We start from the raw sequence: 17,499 nt of genomic DNA on the forward strand, positions 1-17,499 counted from the left end.
CGGATAGGGCATCTTCTCAATTGCTTCAACTTTAGCTCTATCAACTTCAATACCTCTTTCAGAAATTTTATGTCCCAATACAATTCCTTCATTAACCATAAAGTGGCATTTCTCCCAATTAAGAACAAGGTTAGTTTCTTCACATCTCTGCAACTATCAAAAGAATTCCCATAAACAGAAAAATCATCCATGAATACCTCTACAATACTTTCACAAAAACCATGAAAAATAGCAGACATGCATCTTTGAAAAGTAGCAGGAGCATTACATAAACCAAAAGGCATACGTCTATAAGCATAAGTTCCATAGGGACAAGTAAAGGTGGTTTTCTCTTGATCTTTAGCTTTAACAAGCAATTTGTGAAAATCCAGAATAACCATCAAGAAAGCAAAAATGAGTATTTTTAGACAATCTTTCTAGCATTTGATCAATAAATGGTAAAGGGTAATGATCTTTCTTAGTAACTTTATTAACTTTTCGAAAATCAATGCACATTCTATACCCTACAACTACTCTTTGAGGAATGAGCTCATCATTATCATTAGGCACAACGATCATACCTCCTTTCTTGGGAACGCAAGTGCACAGGACTAACCCATCTACTATCAGCAATAGGATATATAATACCAGCTTCAAGAAGTCGTAATACCTCATTCCTTACCACTTCCTTCATCTTAGGAATTAGACGACGCCGAGGTTCAACAACGAGCTTCGCATCATCTTCCATATTAATGGCGTGTTGGCAAATAGAGGGAGAAATCCCCTTCAAATCATCAAGAGTGTAGCCAATAGCTCCTCGGTGTTTCTTCAATATTTGCAATAATCTTTCTTCTTCAAACTCGTAAGCTTAGAACTAATAATAACAGGATATATTTTCTTATCATCAATATGAGCATATTTAAGATTATCGAGCAAAGGCTTTAAATCAAAAACAGGATCTTCCTTAGGTGGCGGTGTTGTACCCAAATCTTCCACTCGGTAAATCGTGCTTGAGAATAGGTTGGCGAAGAAAGATTTCCTCAAGTTCATCTCTTTCTTTCCTAAAAATTTCACTCTCGCTATCCTCCAAATGTTGCTCGCAAAGGATTGTTAGGAACAAGAACAATAGATGCACACCTGCTCCATTCTAAAATCATTACTAGGCAAATCAGCTTTATAAGGAGTTTTAGTAAATTTAGAGAAGTTAAACTCATAAGATTCACCAGCAAATTTAGTCAAAATTTTCTCTTTCTTGCAATCTATAATAGCTCCACAAGTATTTAGAAAAGGTCTACCAAAAATGATAGGACAATAATCACTAGCAGCAGAACCAAGTACCAAAAAGTCAGCAGGATATTTAATCTTACCACATAGAACTTCCACATCTCGAACAATACCAATTGGAGAAATAGTTTCTCTATTAGCCAGCTGAATAACCACATCAATATCTTCAAGTTCACAAGAATCAATTTCATGCATAATCTCCGTGTAAAGCTCATACGGAATAGCACTAACACTTGCACCAATATCACATAATCCATAATAGCAATGATCACCAATTTTAACAGATAGCATAGGAACACTAGCTTGCTTGGGTTTATTAGGATGTGAAACAATATTAGAAGCATCTTCACAGAAAATAATATGACCATCCTCAACATTTTCAGTCACTAGGTCTTTAACTATGGCAACAAGCAGAGTTCAATTTTTATTTGTTCTTCAGGTCCTACAGGTTTCTTTTCACTTTTATGAACCGCACTATTTATAACAGAGTACTCTTTCATTTTAGCAGGGAAAGGAGTTTTTTCAATATAAGCTTCAGGAATAACACAATCAGCAGTTTCAACTACAACACACTTATTAATAGATGAATCAATTTTATCTTTGTATGGTTCATGATACTTATCAAAATTCTTCTTAGGCAATTCATAATGAGAGGCAAAAGCTTTATAAAGATTTACAAGCAACTTGAGAATCAAGACCATATGTAGCACTCATATTACAAAATTTATCGAGTATCCATAAAAGCTTCAATGCATTTATAATCATAAATTATACCCGATTCTCTATCCTTGTCGTTCTCCCAACCTTCAGTATTTTCTAGGATTCGATCAAGAAGGTCCCTTTTAAACTCTTCTTTGTTGCGTGTAAATGATCCGAACAAGAAGTATCCGGCAAGGTCTTGTCTTGAAAAGAAAGTCTTGCATAGAAATTATCAATAATAACATTACCAGGAAGCTCATGAATGGGGCATTTGAGCATTAAAGACTTCAATCTCCCCCAAGCTTGGGAAATACTCTCTCCATCATGAGGCCAAAAATTATATATGCGATTCCGATCTTTGTGAATTTCACTTGGAGGATAGAACTTAGAATAAAACCGGGGCACAATATCATTCCATTCAAGAGAATCCCCATTATCCAGTAATTTATACCAATGCGCCGCCTTACCGGACAGCGATAAAGAGAATAATTTCTTCCTCACTTCATCCATAGCAATACCTGCACACTTGAATAACCCGCATAATTCATGCAAAAACAGTAAATGATCACCAGGATGGACAGTTCCATCCCCTTCATAGCGGTTATCCATAACATGTTCAATAATTTTCGTAGGTATTTTATATGGTATTACTTCCTCACCTGGCGCCTCATCCACTACCGTTGCGGTAGTAGTAGATTTCCCAAATAGAAAATGAAGAGAAGATCTCTCCATAATGACTTATAGCAGCAGAAACGTAAATAAAATCAGCACAACAAGAAAGGTTTTCCTTACCAATTCCACTTACCAATAGCGCTTCACTCCCCGGCAACGGCGCCGTGAAAATAGTCTTGATGACCCACAAGTATAGGGGGTGTATCGTAGTATCTTCGATAAGTAAGAATGTCGATCCCAACGAGGAGCAGAAGGTGTTGACAAGCAGTTTCGATGAAGGATTCACCGTAAATGCTCACGGACAAGTATTCGGGGGTTTTGATGTAACGAGTTGAATAAAGTACGAGTATGTAAAGTACGAGAGAAATAATTGCAGCGAGTGGCCCAATCCTTTTAACACAAAGGACAAGCCGGTTTGTTTACTTATAATGACCAAACGTTCTCGAGGACACATGGGATTTTAGTCTAGTGCTTTCGCTACATACGGCTAAATAATCTTCATTGTTATGATAAGTGTTGTGTGGGTGAACCTATGCTAATGTACTGCCCTTCCTAGGACTAAATACATACTTGTGATTATACCCCTTGCAAGCATCCGCAACTACAAGAAAGTAATTAAGAATAAATCTAACCACAGACCTTAAACTGCGAGATCCTGCGATCCCTCCCGCATCGATATACCAACGGGGGTTTAGGTTTCGTCACTCCGGCAACCCCGCAATTAGCAAACGAATACAAGATGCATCCCCCTAGGCCCATAAATGGTGAAGTGTCATGTAGTCGACGTTCACATGACACCACTAGAAGAATAACACCACAACTTAAATATCACACCATTGAATATTACTCAACCATAGTTCACTACTAACATTTAGACTTCACCCATGTCCTCAAGAACTAAACGAACTACTCACGAGACATCATATGGAACATGATCGGAGGTGATATGATGATGAATAACAATCTGAACATGAACTTGGTTCAATGGTTTCACTCAATAGCATCAACAACAAGTATGAATAGATACCGGAGAGTTTCCCCTATCAAACAATCAAGATCAAACCCAAATTGCTACAGCGGTGACGATGTCCAGCGGTGGAGATGGCGGTGATGATGGTGGAGATGATGATGATGGTGATGGAGATGATGTCCAGCTCGATGGCGGTGACGATGGCGTCGATTTCCCCCTCCGGAGGGAATTTCCCGGCGGATTCCCGCCCGCCGGAGAGTTCTTTCTCTCTCGGTGTTCTCCGCCCCGCGAGAGGCGGCCGTAACTCTTCGTGAGGTACCCTCCGTGGCTTAGGTCTTCGGGTCGAAGGGTTTGGCGAAGAAAAGGAGGCGAAAGGGGTCGTGGGCCCCTCACACCACATGGCGGCGCGGCCGGGGCCACGGGCCGCGCCGCCCTAGGGTGTGGGCCCACCCCGGCTCCTCCTGGCTCCTCCTTCGGCTTCCTTCGTCATCTTGAAAAATAGGATTTTTGGTATAATTTCCTTCCACAGCTTGATCTTCCGAAATATTGCGTTCGACGGTGCTTTTTCCAGCAGAATCCTGGCTCCGGCGTTCGATCCTCCAATAATGATGAAACATGCAAAATAGATGAAATAACATAAGTATTGTGTCCCAATATGAAATATATCAATGAATAACAGCAAATTATGATACAAAATAGTGATGCAATTTGGACGTATCAATGAGCAAGTTAGAGAAGTGCAAGTGTTCAAAATTTTAAGTAACTTATAAATAAGAACATGAATTGGCTAGTTTAAAAAGATCTCAAAGGTAAGGGTATGATTGTATTTTTCATAATTGGCTAGTTTGTTAAACGTCCATTCTAACTAGGGTCTCCTAAGGTCAAACAATGGCTCTGATACCAACTTGTCAACACCCGAATTTTTAAGTCCGGATGCCCTATTACATCATACATCGCAATCCCGTGAAGATTGTTTTTGCGAGACATAATAGTAAGTAGTTCAGAGTCATCATTTATTACAACACATAAGGTCTTACAACAAGGGATCACATGATCCAATATTACACAAATAGATTGTTCAACATCACAAATAAGTAGCGGAAGCGTAGTAGTAGCGGACTATCTATTCCACAGGCAACGCTTGACGTTAGAAGACGATCCTAGTTATCGTAGACGTCCCGTTGTCCGTCATCCCGATATCGTTGCTCCTCTTCAAAGTCTGGCATTTGAATAGCCAGGGCAAAGCCATGAGTACTTTTAAAGTACTCGCAAACTAATACTAAGGTAAAACATATTAAGTGTAGTAAGGGGTACTAAGCTCTAGGTTTATTTGCATAAAGCCAAGTTTTAATTTGATAAACATTTAGTAAAAACCCATCATTTGCAAGACTAACTCAAGTGGGAACATTAGTGTCATTCCCACAATTCATTTGGGATCCAAGTCAAATCACCATTCAAATTAATCATTTCAAAATTTTGATAACGGAAATAGTATGGCCTTTCCAATCGTCCATAACCGCGGACACGGCTATTCGAATAGGTTTAACACTCTGCAAAGGTTGTACTCTTGTGCCACAACTTTTGATTACATCCGTCGAGGATAACCCCGAATCATCGTAACTCGTACGCGGATCATCAACCTTAACCTTTCACTTATATGTCCTAGTATAGGCACCTCTCCCCATGAGCTTGGCCTCCCGGTGAAAACCAACTGTTAACCCGGAACCGCACAGGGCTTGGGTCGTACATTCACCTCATATTCACATCATTTCTCATATACGGAGGCAGCCTCGGCGTAACCCCTATGATGCTTGTTTAGAGGGAACCCATACTAAAATACACAAGTTTCTAGTTAAGCCCTACCCATAATCAGGTATTGTGGGGGTACTTGTATAATTGGAAGGGTATCGCATTCAAACCCATATCAGTTTTATATCAAAAATCACCATCTTCTCTTGGTCATATTCACCTTCAAAGTCCTTCAATGGAATGAATCATCCTTCCAAGGTTTCAAATTCATTTCAAAGTCACATGTTCCCATCTAGAGTAGTCAAATTTTATTTAATTAGCACTAGCAACTATCTCATGAGGGGTGCTATCTAGCTTTGAGTGTTTCTAAGCTAACCTTTAATCTTGTTCTACTCTATACCAAGTGAATCATAAATCAAAAAGTAATTTGAAGTAAATAAGCAAAAGTAATTGCAAGGTAAAAACATGGGATAGGTAATACATAAAATTAAATGGGTGATGGTGTCTTGCTCTTGTAGAGCTTTGCATCATGGTGGTTTAGCAAGAGTATTAGCTTGCCTTGAGCTGAGTAGTTATCGAAGTTCTCTTCTTCTTCCTGAGAGTAGGCCTCCTCCTCTTGGTATTCCTCGTTACTAGCGTCTATATACGAATACGAGGTATAAATACTAAACCAAGCTCACATACTAAACTAGAAACACTCAAAAGAGTCCACACACTAATCCTATCATCAATCAAACATGGCATGGTGGATTATTTGCTTAATCTTTAATTAAGGAAAAATAATTTCCTCTCATTATTCCTATTTCTTTAATGTAGTATTTAGATCCTTAGAGAAATTAATTTTCTTCTTATTACATCTTATTAAGATTTAATCTCTTCATATAATAATCAGGTATGAAATATAGGTTGACCAAAGTCAACATTTCATATCTATTATATGGGAGTGTAATTTAATTGAAGTGCTACACTTCACCTAGTTTAATACTAACATTTAAATGAATTAAAATCTCTAAGTAATACTTATCAAGGGTTCATTAGCCTAAGTCTTTCCCCCTGGTTATATTACTTAGGATCAAGATTTAAATGAGAGAGTAGCTCTCATATTATTTGTTAAATTTGAAATTCAAGTTTAATTGCTCTAGAATTGACTACATAGCCATTTTATTTCATCTAGTCCATGATCATACAAATAACATGTCTATATTATTGCATAATCAATTAGGGGACATCATTTGTGATTTATTAGCATTGGAATCAATTCAAGATCTATTCTGGTTAAATTTTAAATAGAGTTTGATTGTACAAAAGTCCCTGTCTTGTATTTTTTATCAAATTAAATCTACTTTGAATTTGGAGGTGGGACCAGTGGCATGAACTAGATAATTTCATGGGCTTTCCAACGGTATAAAGTTTGTTAAATTTGGTTTGGCAGATTTCAAACTATTCAAATTTTACTAACCATCTGCAGAACAATTTGAATTAAGATTAAATCCAAATTTGAATCGTGGGCTTAGGCGGGAAACACTACTGGGCCGAAACAGGAATTAAATTCACTGCGCAGCCCAACAAGCCACGGGTGCGAGTGGGCTGCCCTGACGAGGTGGGGTCCACCTGTCGGCGACGTTTTAACCAGCGAAACGGTACGCCGCATCTAAGCCGTAGGATTAGAAAGGAGATCGACGGCGTGTGAGCGTCGTCGTCTCCGGCGAGAGGCGAGCTCACTGGCGGCGAGCCTAGGGGGTCGGGGAGCCTACCGGGCCGTTGCGGGTGTCCGGGCGAGTGTGCTCGGGGAAGTGGTCGTCGACGAGGAACAGCTCGGTGCAGCGGCGGCGCTCGGGGAGGCTCCAATCGGCAGCGAGCTTCCGCGAGCTCCGGCGGTCTTGAGCTCGCAATTCGAGCGTCTCCGGCGACGATTGGTGAAATTGATGGGTGGAGGTGGCTCAGTGAGGAGAGGGGAGTGAATGGTGTGAGGAATGGAGGAGCCGATCGCCTCTATTTATAGGGTCGAGGGTTGGCCGCGGGGTGCTGAGAAGGAACGGCCATGGCGCGGCTCCTGTGGCGGGCGAAAGGGCAAGGCGAGGACTGCTACGGCTAGCCCGGTGTCCTCGGAGATGCTCAACTCCGTATCGAGACGAGAGAAAAGGGTGAGAGGATGGCTCGGGCGCGTGTGATGAGTACTGCGGTACCCGCGGTACTTCGCCGGCGAGGACGACGGTGACGAGGCCTCCGCAGGCGTTTGAGTGTGGCTAGGTGGTAGAGGGCGTGGAGTAGATGCTCAACGTGGTGGTAGGGATGCAGGAGGAGGACGACGTCGATCAAGTGCTCGACGTACTGGCGCGGCCAGTGCGCGGTGAGCGCGCGTGCTGGCGCGTCCTGGCATGGTTTTGGACGCGGGCGTTCTGGCCAATGCCAAGGCTTGGCGAGGCTGGGCTGCATACAGTGAGATGCCTGGTGATGCCAAGATGCTCTGGGACAAGGAGAAGAGTTGAGAGGAGGGCAAGCGAGAGGGATGCCAAAGTTGGCCGTGTGTGCTTGACATGGTAGTTTTCTCTCACTTTTTCACTTTAACCAGCCATGGCAAGTACTGGACTAGAGGCAGGGATCATAGAGAGGGCTGATGATCACAAGGTAGAGGTGGTTTAGGCAAGAAACCACTGGATAAAAGCATGTAACACAAATTGCAAATTATGCCTGCCAAGTGTTTGATTAAATGGCCGCAAGTACTTTTTGTTTGAATTTTTGTTTTCTTTTTGGTGGATCTCATTTATATAATTAATGTGTTGGGTTGGTGGTGGTTTTGGTCAATTTGGAGTTGTTTTGCAAAATGGCAAAAGTGACATGATCTTCTCTTTATTTCAGCATCACTACTTGTCACCTTGTTACTGGTCAACCTAGTCAACTCTAGCCATGGTGGTCAACATCAAAGTTACTCACCTTGACATGGTCTTAGATGACCTGGCTTTGGTTGACCTAGTTTAGTTTAAGAATTGAGAAAACCAGAGGGGTAAAGTAGTGAAGAAATTATTTTTGGGTCATATGACCATTATCATATGTATGAAGAAAACTTGATTGCCTTGTGTTTGATTCTTGATCCAAGGATGCAATTGTGTTAGTTTATCATATCTAAGCATTTTACAAGCAAGAGGGCAAGCAATTATGGCCTAGGGTGAAGAGTTGCAATTTGGCATATTGTGTATGTAAGTGAAATATGGGTTTTTCCTATTTTCTCTATTTCTTCTCAAATTAGGGTTTGATCATCTTTGTTAGGGTTCACATAGCAATTGATAATCATGCTAACACTCATCATGGCAATTGCACATAAGAAAAGCACTCAAATGCATGAAACTATATGTGGCACTATATGCATATAAAAAGTTTTTGTTTGTTGCAAATTTTGAATAGTTGAAACTCTCTCTTGATTTTATTATTGTTGAAACTTGGGATGTTACAGTGTGGCACCACTATGACATGAATCCAAATTGTATGTTCCCAAAAAATAATGAGGTAAGCTTCCTGTTTTTTGTTCCAAAATTTCCTTTGATTTTGTATTATTCTTCCTTCTTCATACAGACATGTCTTTCACCCTTCCATATGAAATAAAACAAAAAAAATTACCTGCGTGCGAACGGTGTTGTGGGAATCGGGACATGGAACGGGTGTCAGTTGTTGTAAGGGGTGCATTCTGACAAGTGTGCATTGTGTAGGCGGGTGGAGGGCACAACACATGGCAGCGGGTCCTCGAGGAACTGTTGTGAGACGAGTGCGGGGGATGAGGGATATACTTGTCAGTGTAAGGGTCACCAACCATGACCACCATTGTCGTGGGTGCCAACATCTCTGCTTCTTGTCTAGTTTCTGGGTTTTGGAAGGTTTCTCTTTAGGGTGGGACGTGAATTCGTGTTTTCCTCTAGCGGCGTTGGATTTTTTTTGCCTCGTGTAAAACTTGCAAGGACAGAAAGAATGGTTGGCATTTAAATATTTTCCATTACATATCTTGTTGAAGGGGAAAATGTCATCACAAGAAGATTCAAAGCTCAGATCAGCATATATGAGCCTTATTACAACTATGTTCTAGGTGACACCAAACATTTCACGTTCTTAATGATGACCTTAATTAATGAAGTGTTCATTTTCATCTGAAGGTATTATTTTGTGATGATATACCTCCGTGCATAGAACGGATTGTACATACTCACATGTGTTCATCGATTTTGCATAGGTTACATTTTTTTGTTGCATGTGTTAGTTTTATGACATTAATTATTCAAAGATCTCTTGCACGAAAATAAGAATTGTTGCGTATGTGTCATATTTTCATTGCATGAGTGTGTTTGAAATGTTTTTCATGTTGCTACAGTAGTTAGAATCTTGTCTATACATGCTAGAGTTGTATCATGCAGCAATAAGACCCTTTACATTTTTCTCACTTAAAAAGTGGGATAAAATGAGGAATAAATTAAGGGGCGACTGTTTTTCTTCTCTGCCCTTTAATGCATAGTCTCGATCATAAGGCATAGAGTTGCAGTAAGCTAGTATCTAGATGGAAGTATGACAGCTAGGACAACGGCCACGCCAAACATGAATATGGCGATCCCATTGAAGTTGACCACGAAAGCCTCGCTCGGGTAGTTGCCAGGGAAAATGAACCTCACAAGGCCTGTCTCGGCGGTGCAGATGGCCATGAGGAAGATGACGATGCCGAAGAAGATGTGCCATGGCGCATAGTCTGCCCTCATCGTCATCATAGCCCCAGGGAATACGAAGTACACGAATGCCACGAGCCACTGCACAACCACAATATGTTTTGGTTAACAACAACTAAAAACTTATTGCGATTTTTTACTACATAACACTGTAGCTGTAGACAGAAGATGGATATTTTAGATTGTATAATCGTGTTGGACTGCAACCAGTATGTTCTAGTGGAATAGTAATGTATGGAACCTGGAGGGCGTAGAGGCCTATGGTGGCTATCCCCAGCCAAGCATGTAGCGAGCGGATGTGGGCGAGGCCGGCGTCATTGTGGAACTTGACGGCGGCGTACAGTCCGACGGCGGCAAAGCCCAGGGAGAGCAGATGCAGCAGCAGGTGCACCGCCTTCTTGGCCGCCCGTGGGCCCAGGACGATCCTGTACGCCATCACCGCTGCACATCGAGTTTCAATTGCGAAGCTAGCTAGGTGAGTCCTTTGATCCGTTTCTGGTGCAGAGTAAAAATGTAAAATGGGTGCTGAATTAGTTACCTTCTCCGGTGCAGATGACAAGGCCGATGACCATGAAGAGAGGGTGTGCCTGTCAAAATCCAACGATGTAGAAGATCATCACTTCATGCACGGTACTTGTGCAGTTTTCCCCGTTTATTTTTTTTGGACAAGCCGGCCGAAAGGTGAGATTGAATTTGAATTGGGATTTGAATTTAGTGCTCGGGAGTGGAGTACAGAGTAGTTTTTTACCGTGTAAACCAGCTGCGGGTTGGAGCTCATCTCCCAGGAGACGCCGCCCCGGAAGTGCAGCACCCAGACGAGCGTGAGAGTGAACACGGCAGCGGCGAGCAGCTGCGCCATGAGCACCACCGGCAGCGCGGAGAGCCGGAAGCTCGCGCCGCTCTTGACCGGCATGGTGGCTTCACAACCGCGCTGGTTTGAAACTAACCGACACCGGCAATGGAGCTGAGCTCAGTTTTTGCGTGTGGTTAACCTGGTGGACGGCTGGTTAAGTAGAGGGCGGAGGAGCATCCAATGCGAGTTTGCGCGGGCAGAACCGGGTCAAGGACAACTTCTTTGCATGTGTAATCTGCGCCGGCCTGCGTTTTGGAATGGCAGACAGATTTTGTCTGGTGTTTATTGCCAGGTCGTGTTTGGTTTTAGCCAAGGTGCTGTGTTTGGACGGCAGCCACGGCAGATGAACTCTATGCCTCGACCTCAGCCCTTGGAGAAGGCTTTGACATGTGCCGGAGTGAGCAGCAGGAGGATGATGATGTCCAAGACATCGACATCAGGAAGGCGTCCGGTGCTACGTATGTCCGATGTGCATGGCCCAGTAGTGCACGCCCTGCCAATATTTTTTGAAACAAGCCGACTAATTCAGGCGAAGAGAACTGCCTTGTTAATTAGAGAAAAACCTAGTGGAAACCAACTGACCGCCACCAACAGGGCACACCAAGTCAACCTCAGTCCTCACACACATCACTAGGAATGCAACATCCGTCGAGGTTGACAGAAAAACATCATCATCATTACCCATTACCCATCGCCTCCGATATGGCGACTCCAAATTTGCCGTAGACGACCACAGACAGGTTCAAGACGAGAATAGGCAGCGAATTCCCTGAGCTTGGTGCTACATACTAAAAGGAAAACTTCACTTGGATTGTTGTGCGGCGGTACATAACAACTTGCAAGAATCAGAGTTGTCTGCAGAAACTTGATCTAAACTGGAGGAGAAAATGAGATTTTTATCTGTAGCAACTAATAATCCCTTCAACAAACGTAATCGGATTAGAAAATCCTAATACTCTAACCTATATACTAACAAGGCTTCTACCCAATATACTATGCACATATCTTGCCTCTGCTTTTCGTCATGACAAGTGGAAGTGGCATAAGCACACTCATCACCATTCTTAAGTTCTTTCCGATCATCTCCTGCAGATCCACGAATGCAAACGTGTTGAGGATTCGTCCTCAGTTTTCAAAGGGCACAGGACCAGCACAGTTTGCACCAAAATACATCCACGTGTGTTATCAAAACTGGTACCGGTTAACAGATGAGAATGCAGGATTGTCCATGTTGCTGCAACTGCAGAGCATTCAAATGGTCATTCTCCCAGACCCAGCAGATTTTGCCCTGAGAAAAGTCTGTGTTAGAATGACCAATGGAAGGAAGAGCAAAGGCTTGAGCTCATTATGTGTCGACAATACTAACTGTACCTTGACAGCGGATAGAGGTTATCTCAGGACCTGACACATCAATGCCTTCATCAGTTAGCAATGTAATGCCAGATGATTCCACAATGAAAGGAAATGCTACTGCTGGAGACATGGGAGATTTCGCCACCTTGATGAACCTGTGACCTGTGGGAACACGTAAATGTAACACTGTTATGTGGCTTCATATGGTTAACCAGATAGTTCACCAATTGACTATAATGGGTCAAAGAGATTTGAGTTAACGAATATTACGGAAGTTGAAAACCGAATAAGAATTGTTGCAGATCCTCAGGTTTGACTAGGGCTGTTCAGAAATGGAAGCTCAGTGCCATGCTACATCAATTCATTTAACGAGCATATGGCTTTCAACAGGTTTCGAAATCTCTTTGGATCAAGGTTTGAACCGTGTCACCAAAGATTCCAAAAGCATCAAGAACCACAGGTTAGCAAACCAACGAACCCCAACTTGCCTGGATCCAGTTTCTGGAAAAACGATCTTTTTTCACTCCACTAAACTCCTCTAATTAATCCTCCAAACCAAAATGCATATAACTGCATCTTTTCTATATCCGAAACTGTAACCTGCGAATTTTGAAAATCTCAGAATAAAAGGCAGTTGGTTTTCGAAATCTTAGAATTGGTCACTCTTGTGTGTCTCTGTGTGCGCACGTGCGTGATTCGGTGTGTGCCACTTGTTTTGTAGGTCAACAGTCGTAGACTATAAGATGAAGATAAAAAAAATTAAGGTGATTCACAACACATGTATATACAAAACCTGAGTGGGATTCGAAGACTAGACGGATAGTTACAGCGTGAGCCCACTGGATTCCTAGAGCAGCAACAAGATGAGATTCAATTCTTTCAGCACCATTGCCATCACCCAACTTTTTTACTGCAGGGGATTAATAGGAATATCAAGTCAAGTTCAACAAATTGTCCAAGATAATCTGTTTTCTTGGAATGACGCACAAACCTTCAAACGAGTAATGATAACCATCATCGTTACTTTGGCTGCGGACTTGGTTTGTAACTACGACTGGAATTCTTGCAAACTCTGCTATAGACCTGCAGGACAGAAAAGAAATGAGAAGCATTTAGCAGGATCACCAGTGTAGCCAAAACAAATATATAAGGGAATCTATGAATATTAGGTCTAGGAAGCACACTTAAGAAATGAAAGAGCCCATCTCAGAGGGTGTTGCGCGAAACCTGTTGTACCTCTTTCGTTCTCCCTGCCACATGTACATCAAGGTAAAATATTAGAAACTTGAATATTCTCTTGTTAACATAAGAATGAACCATACTAGAAGAGGCAAACTTTGTATCTTGCCTCCTAGGAGTTTTGTAACAAACTCTATCTATTCAATGAAATGAAACACAAAAGTATTTTGCGTTTTCTCAAAAAAAAAAACTTGCACGTAATATCGAGATGGCCTTAAAACATGGGAATCACTCATGCTAAAGCACCACTACATAACTGCATTGTGGCAGTGTCCTTTGTAATTGAGACCAACAGCTATAATTATAAAAGGCACTGTCGATTATTTAACTCATAGTTGTATATAAATTATAAAACCTACCATGCACATTGTTTAGTGTGTTAGCATACCACTAAATATCTGGTCATGTTTAGGAACTTCTGACATATTCCAAAAATTTCCATAATATATGGAAGAAATTGCTAGTTACCAACAGTTTGCACATACCAATGAATTGGCAATCAGTGTTCAATTAATGATATTCGATTAAGTATAATAGCATTCTGAAATGGTAGATGCCGAATGCACGAATATGCTAAAGCAACTGCAATACTCATTATCAAAGCTATCATTAGCTGGTCATTCTAAAAACATATTATTGTTTGAATCAAAAGCAAAAGGGAAATAATATATTCTAGTGCTCATATCTTACGAGGACGTGAGAGCAGCCACGCTGTCAACAATAAGTAACTTGACATCGTTCTGGAGTAGAGTGACCTTCATCTGCTCCAAACTGTACAAGTGCGAGGAAAACATCAAAACGACATTTGAGTGTTTTGTAGTATGATGGATTTCTCTTATACACATAAATGATGAGGAACATCCTAGTAATTCACAAAAATTAAAACAATGACCATAACGTGTTGGGTAGAAGAAGAGCATTTCGAGAGTCATTGTATGATCCTTCACGGACACTAGAACATCAATCACTGGACATCAGCCTTCGACCGGTTGAGTGTCAAGAAAAAAAAAAACATACCTTTTTGTGAAATCAGATAATGATGTTGGTCGCATCACTAGGATCCTGCCAGCCATCTGCGGCAAAAGAAAGAGAATGCATGAAACAACAGCTGAAGAAGTCACCTAAGTAAGCACAAAAGTTCAAACCTGAAAGATCAAGAAATTTATGATGTAGATAAGTAGATGATGAATTCTAATAACCTTTTGTGCCAAGCCTTCTTGCCTGAATACTTGAGGAAAGCTTTTCTGGCCTATCTCAATCATCCTGTAATATATTGCGACGGTTGATGACTACAAATATTTCCTAAATGACATGCTTGGAACATGTGAGTAGCAAGCTGAAACTAAGCTACCTCCGCGAAGAGAACTTGGATTCAGTGTCAATATACACAACTCGGCCGTTTAAGCCCCCGTAGCATTCTGGTAATGTTGCCAACAGTGCAAGCTTCAGGCAAAGCTGCAGAGCGTGCAAACTTTCAACAAATCTCTACTAAATGTATAATTTAGTACCACCACAATTGCTGAAGAGAAAGCTAATGACTTTCGATTCGATATAAACACACGAGGTCCATTACTTCTACTTCTCTGTTGCATCTTGCATGCCCATCTAAGCACGGCGAGTCGTGGACACACGAATTAGTTGACATTCAGGAACACACCAGACTCGCATATACACCGCTAAAGCTCATACAGTTACAGCGAAACTACAGAGAGCAAATCTTCGGTGCAAATCCTGAAGCGGAGCGTCTCACCTGCGTCTTGCCGATCCCCGAGGGCCCGACTACCTCGGTGAGCTTCCCCAGGGGGATACCTCCGCCCAGCGCCTCATCCAGCCCGCAGAGCGTGGTGGCCAGCCGGCCGCCGCCTCCCAGCCTGACCCGCTCCTCCAGGAGCGTGAGCGCCTGCGCAAATCATTAGTCGCAAAACGAGCCCACATTAATCGCTCGGAAACCCGAAACGGCGAAGGAGGCGAGGCGGCGGTGGTACCGTTTGGCAGGGTGGGCAGGCGAACTCGCTGACGTGGGAGACGGCGGCGCGGGCGGTGAGGATGCCGGCGTCGAGCAGGGTCATGAGCTCCACCTCCGGCAGCGACAGCACGTCCTGGGGCGGAGGAGGTTAGAGGCGGCGGCAGGTTTCACGGTGGGGCGAGAAGGGGGGCGCGGAGGTGATGGCTGACCTTGGCGGTGGTGAGGCGGCGCGCGGCGAGGAGGTGGGCGAGGTGGGGAGGCAGCCGCATGTCCGAAACCAGCTTGTTGGCCATCGCTGCCGCTGGAGAGCTCGCGGGGCGGGGAGGAGAGGACGGATTTGGGGCGAATCCGGAAATGCGATTCCAAATTTTCAGTTCCGTTTGCGCGTATCGTTTTGCCTCTCCAACGGGGCAACCCAAACGGACGCATCGAGTCGTCCATTTTAGACAGCTTGGGTTGCTGCACGAACATCTAAACAGGGTTGTTGATCTATTTGGGTTGTGCACTGCGTCCAACGTGCGAACGCACCTCAAAAGTAAAATACAACCAAAAAAGGAAAAAACAAAAACAATTAAATCTAAACCATATTTCATTGAACATATGCCCTATTTTGGGCAAATTTAAACTACAAAAGAAAGCCCTTTATATGAATTTTAAACTAAAAAAAAAGATATATATAACCCTATCCTAGGGTTTGAGGATGACGAGATGGCTGCCGGTGCGCCGCCTAGTTCCTGTGGGCCTCGTCGTCGTGGGCGTCGACGACGTCCCGGGGCAGCGATGCGCTGTTGTGGCTCGATCGCGCCGAGAACTCCGGCCACGGCGACCACTGGACCTCTTCCCAGGCCGAGTGGGGGTCCGGAGCCGCCCGCTGCTCCGCCTCCTCCTTGAGGTGAAGCTGCCTCTCCTGCTCCGCCAGGCGCTTGGCCTCCTGACGCCTCTCCTCCTCGCGCCTGGCCTCCTCGCGCCTGGCATCCTCCTGCTGGAGCCTGGCCTCATCGCGTCGCTGCAAGGCTTCCTCCTCCCGGCGGGCCTGGCCGAGCAACGCACAGGCCTCGGCGTCCTTGATGACCCACAAGTATATGGGGTCGCAACAGTCTTCGAGTGAAGTAAAATCCAAATTTATTGATTCAACACAAGAGGAGCCAAAGAATATTTATAAGATTTAACAAGTGAGTTGTCAATTTACCTCCACCTGAAAATAGACTTGCTCGCAACAGTTTATCAGTAGTAACAGTTTATGACAATTTATCAGTAGACTTGCTCGCAACAGTTTATCAGTAGACTTACTCGCAACAGTTTATCAGTACTAACAGTTTATCAGTATTAACAATTTTGTAAGGACTCGCTTTATGTAATGTGCTGAATATGAATGAAAAAATGTGTGTTGCCAAATGATTGATGTCGATACTTTTTTGTCTTCCAGTTAATTTTTAACAACTATACTGGAGCTAGACCTTCCAACGCTTCTCCCGCTACTTCTCATTCTGCGAGAGTCCCTGGCGATGTTTGCTTGGATATTTCTTTGTGTCCTGACTTGATTCATCAAGAAATGGCCGATCTGCAACATCAGTTGCAGGCGATGAAGAAACAGGCTGTAATGGTTCTGGATCAATCTCGCAAATCCTCGGATCGTGAGCAAGCTGCCCTTCGTCAGGCACAGGAAGCTCTTGAGTTGAAGGAATCAGTGACTGCTAATGCCACGTGATCTGCTCAACGCGAGAGATATATGCTTGACTTGATGACTGATGCAAGTCAGGACATGGCTGGTATGTTGCTTCTATCTTTGCTGTTTGATTTATGTCTTCCTTTGCCCCTCCTTGTGCTACATTGTTTTCCCTTAATGTTGTTCATAGGCTCGTTTCTAGATACTGCCGTCGAAGAACAAAGGGTAAATTCAGGAGTTGAAGCCCTTCTTCGACTTGCCAAGGCGAATGATAATGATTTTTGGGCAGATGAGGACCGTACTCTCGAATTGTTCAATTCCAGGATCGAGCCGCCCAAGTTTGGTATTTTCTTGACTTCTACACTA

At 43.1% G+C, this 17,499-nt stretch overlaps 2 protein-coding genes across 2 annotated transcripts; both read right to left on the bottom strand.

The window, feature by feature from the left end:
• Positions 1-9,882: 9,882 nt before the first annotated feature.
• On the bottom strand, positions 9,883-10,969 carry LOC124708056 (probable ascorbate-specific transmembrane electron transporter 1). The gene is made up of 4 exons (XM_047239742.1): positions 10,805-10,969; positions 10,595-10,643; positions 10,298-10,497; positions 9,883-10,137 (listed from the first exon to the last, which is right to left on the bottom strand). Exons 1-4 carry the CDS (start codon positions 10,967-10,969, stop codon positions 9,883-9,885), a joined length of 669 nt encoding a protein of 222 aa, XP_047095698.1.
• A 1,159-nt stretch (positions 10,970-12,128) lies between these two features.
• On the bottom strand, positions 12,129-15,760 carry LOC124650653 (DNA repair protein RAD51 homolog 2-like). The gene is made up of 12 exons (XM_047190168.1): positions 15,677-15,760; positions 15,487-15,600; positions 15,252-15,401; positions 14,853-14,956; positions 14,701-14,764; positions 14,519-14,574; positions 14,192-14,272; positions 13,447-13,512; positions 13,254-13,345; positions 13,056-13,172; positions 12,281-12,424; positions 12,129-12,197 (listed from the first exon to the last, which is right to left on the bottom strand). The coding sequence occupies exons 1-12, from the start codon at positions 15,758-15,760 to the stop codon at positions 12,169-12,171; spliced, it is 1,101 nt and encodes a 366-aa protein (XP_047046124.1). The 3' UTR covers positions 12,129-12,168.
• Positions 15,761-17,499: the final 1,739 nt, after the last annotated feature.

The sequence above is a fragment of the Lolium rigidum genome, chromosome 4 (genome assembly GCF_022539505.1).
Source record: "Lolium rigidum isolate FL_2022 chromosome 4, APGP_CSIRO_Lrig_0.1, whole genome shotgun sequence".
Taxonomy (NCBI): Eukaryota; Viridiplantae; Streptophyta; class Magnoliopsida; order Poales; family Poaceae; genus Lolium; species Lolium rigidum.